General features: G+C 42.5%; 1 protein-coding gene across 1 annotated transcript; it reads left to right on the forward strand.

Moving 5' to 3' along the window:
• Positions 1-1,326: 1,326 nt before the first annotated feature.
• Positions 1,327-2,779, forward strand: LOC125554452. Its single transcript, XM_048718008.1, has 2 exons — positions 1,327-1,527; positions 1,959-2,779. Exon 2 carries the CDS (start codon positions 2,052-2,054, stop codon positions 2,490-2,492), a length of 441 nt encoding a protein of 146 aa, XP_048573965.1. The 5' UTR covers positions 1,327-1,527; positions 1,959-2,051; the 3' UTR covers positions 2,493-2,779.
• Positions 2,780-3,044: the final 265 nt, after the last annotated feature.

Here is a 3,044-nt window from a genome sequence, read left to right on the forward strand (position 1 = left end):
TGAAAAATATCGGGATTCATTTTTTTTCTTTCATATATTTATCTCATTGAAAATTGTTGAGTGCTCGCTCGATGAGGGAGCTCTGATTGAACAGATGCTTTCGACCATTATTTTCTACTCCCTCCGTCCCAAAATAAGTGTCTTAACTTTGTACTAACTTTAGTATAAAGTTGTATTAAGGTTGAGACACTTATTTTAGGATGGAGGGAGTACAATTTAGGACCATTATTCAAACTCATGAACATTCTTTCAAATTCATGAACATCTTCCAAGTTTGTGAACATTTTTTAAAAATTCGTGATCATTTTCAAGTTCATGATTTTTTTTTAGTTTGGAATCTAATTTGCAAATTATAATTCTAGTTTGCAGATTTTGTGTCAAACTCGTTAATATTGCGTCAATGTGCGAGAAAAATCAAACTGGCGAACATTTCAGAAATTATGAACATTTTTTGAATTACTGAACTTTTTTAAAAATTCACGAAGCTTTTCCAAATTAATATTTTTTAATGCCATAGTTTTTTTTTCATATTCACGAACAAGTTTTAATTTCTCTAACATTTTTTTCACATTCACAATTTTTTGTAAATTCACAAACATTTTGTAAAGTTCATGAATTTTTTATGTAATTCGTGATATTTTTTAATTCTCTAATATCTCATCATATTCGTTAACACTTTTTTGAGTACAATAACATTTTTAAACCCGTGAACATTTCTCGAGTTCATGAAGATTTTAAAAATTTGCAACCATTTTATTAGTTTTCATTTTTTCATATTCATGGACATGCCTTGTATTTGTATGAACATTTTGTAATTCGCTAATTTCTTTATATTTGCTAACACTTTTGAATTCAAAGTCTTTTAAAAAATTAGAAACATTTTTCATGTTTGTGAGCATTTTTTAATTCATTAATGTTTTGAATTCATAAGTATTTATTTAAAATTTATGAACATTGTTTTGAGACTAATTTTATTGTGCTACTATTAAGCGTGAGCTTAATAAAGCAAGTCACACACTTGTTCTCCTAAAACTGTTGTGTGGTTAAGATGCGCCCCGTGATGAGATTGACCTGTTGTGCAATGAACCTGTTTGAAGTAATAGAAGTGTTTTATTCGCACAAAAAATGACGTGCTAGTATGTTTTTTTTCCTCGCCTATTGCTACCGAGCGTATTTGTTGGGTCGGCTTAATTATACTGTGTTGGTGAGCGACCCGACGGCTACCAACCACTCCGACGGGTAGTATTTTATGGGCTGTTCTAGGCTGGGTTGGGCCGCATTGCTTTCGGGGCCGAGCAGCCATCCAGCTTCTTCTTTCTCTACAAAATAGTCCCATCCCAGACGAAAAACATTCCCCACCCACCCGCTACCGCTAGGGTTCCTCCTTCCCTTCCCCGCCGCCACCGGCCATCGCCGGCCGGCGAATCGGAGAAGACGCCGCGACTATCCCGTTCCCGGAGCCGCCTCCACTCGCCACCGCCCTCTCCCCGTCACCAGGCCTCATCCATCCGACGCCTCGACGCCAAGGTACCCTCCCCTCCTTGATGCGCCTCTCTCCCTCCCTATGCACTGTCTCGTCTCCATGTGTGTGCTGTGCCTGCGCGTCATGGCCGTGTGTGTGTGATCCGTCTTGTGCGCGAGCTACTAGTGCATGCTCTGTTTAGTGTTTATATAAACTGAAAATTTGACTGTTTGATTTGGTACTAGCCAGCCAACTGCTAGTGTGTATCTATTCTGCTTATATAAATGTGCAAATTTGACTGCTCGATTGGGTAAAGACATGAACTGCTAATGCTATTTTCATCTACCACTAGTGTGTGTATTCTGCTTTTAGAAAAGTGCAAATGTGACTGCTCGTTTGCGAAAAGGCATCAACTGCTAATGGTATTTTCATCTGCCACTAGTGACGCTGCTCATACTCATAGTGATCTCTTTATATATAAATGTGTAATTTCCAGCTACAGCCAGCCGGAGCCCTTGCAGCTGCAGCACGGACAACCACACCCTAACCCAGCGACCAAGAAGCCCAGGCCAGCGACGATCCATCATCGATGGCCGCGGTTCGACACGCAATGAGGAGGCTCGGCGGCTCCCTGCTCCGGCCAACGGCCACCTCACCGGCAGCGGCGGCGCCAAGGCGGCTCACGCACAGCGAAAGCTTGGCCTCGGAGCAAGCTCGTCACGAGGAGGTGCTGCGCAAGGTCCAGCAGAAGACGGACGAGCTGTACGATGTGTTGTGCGAGGCGGAGCGGGACTTCTGCACGAGCAGCTGGCGCAACACGCGCATGCTCCAGCACCTCTCCATGAGGGTCACGCCGAGGCCGTGGGACTGGAGGTGGCGCATCCGGCGCTTCAACAGAAGGTTTCACAATGTGGCAGAGCTTGCCGGGTTTATCTCGCTCTACTTCGGCTTGGAGGCGCTGAAACAAGAAGTCAAGGAAAAGGAAAAGCATGCGGCCGAGGCAACGACGGCGTCCTGCCCGATCGACTGAGAACCAACCAAAGATCCATCAAGGACGAGTAGGAGAGGCGATAACATTATCTTGCATTGCGTTACGACGGACAACCAAAGACGAGATGGTGATCTTGTCTAGTGTTATCTAATTTGGTAGCTATCTTTTGTGACCGGTATTGTCTTGTGTGACATGGTACTAAGTTGTTATATCCATGAAACCATGACTTGTTTTGGTTATCTGCGAATGCACCAAACCCTAGTTAAATGTTAAATGTGTATGGATTCTCCATCGAGCTGGATTTTATAGGAGAGTTGGTTCTTTAACCAAGCATGATTCTCCACCAACTGGTCATGTATATATTCTTTAACCAAGCATTGTGTGAGCTGAACATTCATATATAGGAGCACTTGATGCAAACATGTATATACTATTAGTATGGCTAGCTAGCTTGAATGTTAACCGTCCAGTGCTTCGAGCTCCAGGTATCAGACTCTATGTGCCATAATTGTGGAGAGCCTAGTTTTGAATTCTGAAGCAAAACTATCTACAATAATATACTATTACTGAAGCAGCTAATTCCGCACATGT

This window comes from Triticum urartu, chromosome 4 (genome assembly GCF_003073215.2).
Source record: "Triticum urartu cultivar G1812 chromosome 4, Tu2.1, whole genome shotgun sequence".
Lineage (NCBI taxonomy): Eukaryota > Viridiplantae > Streptophyta > Magnoliopsida > Poales > Poaceae > Triticum > Triticum urartu.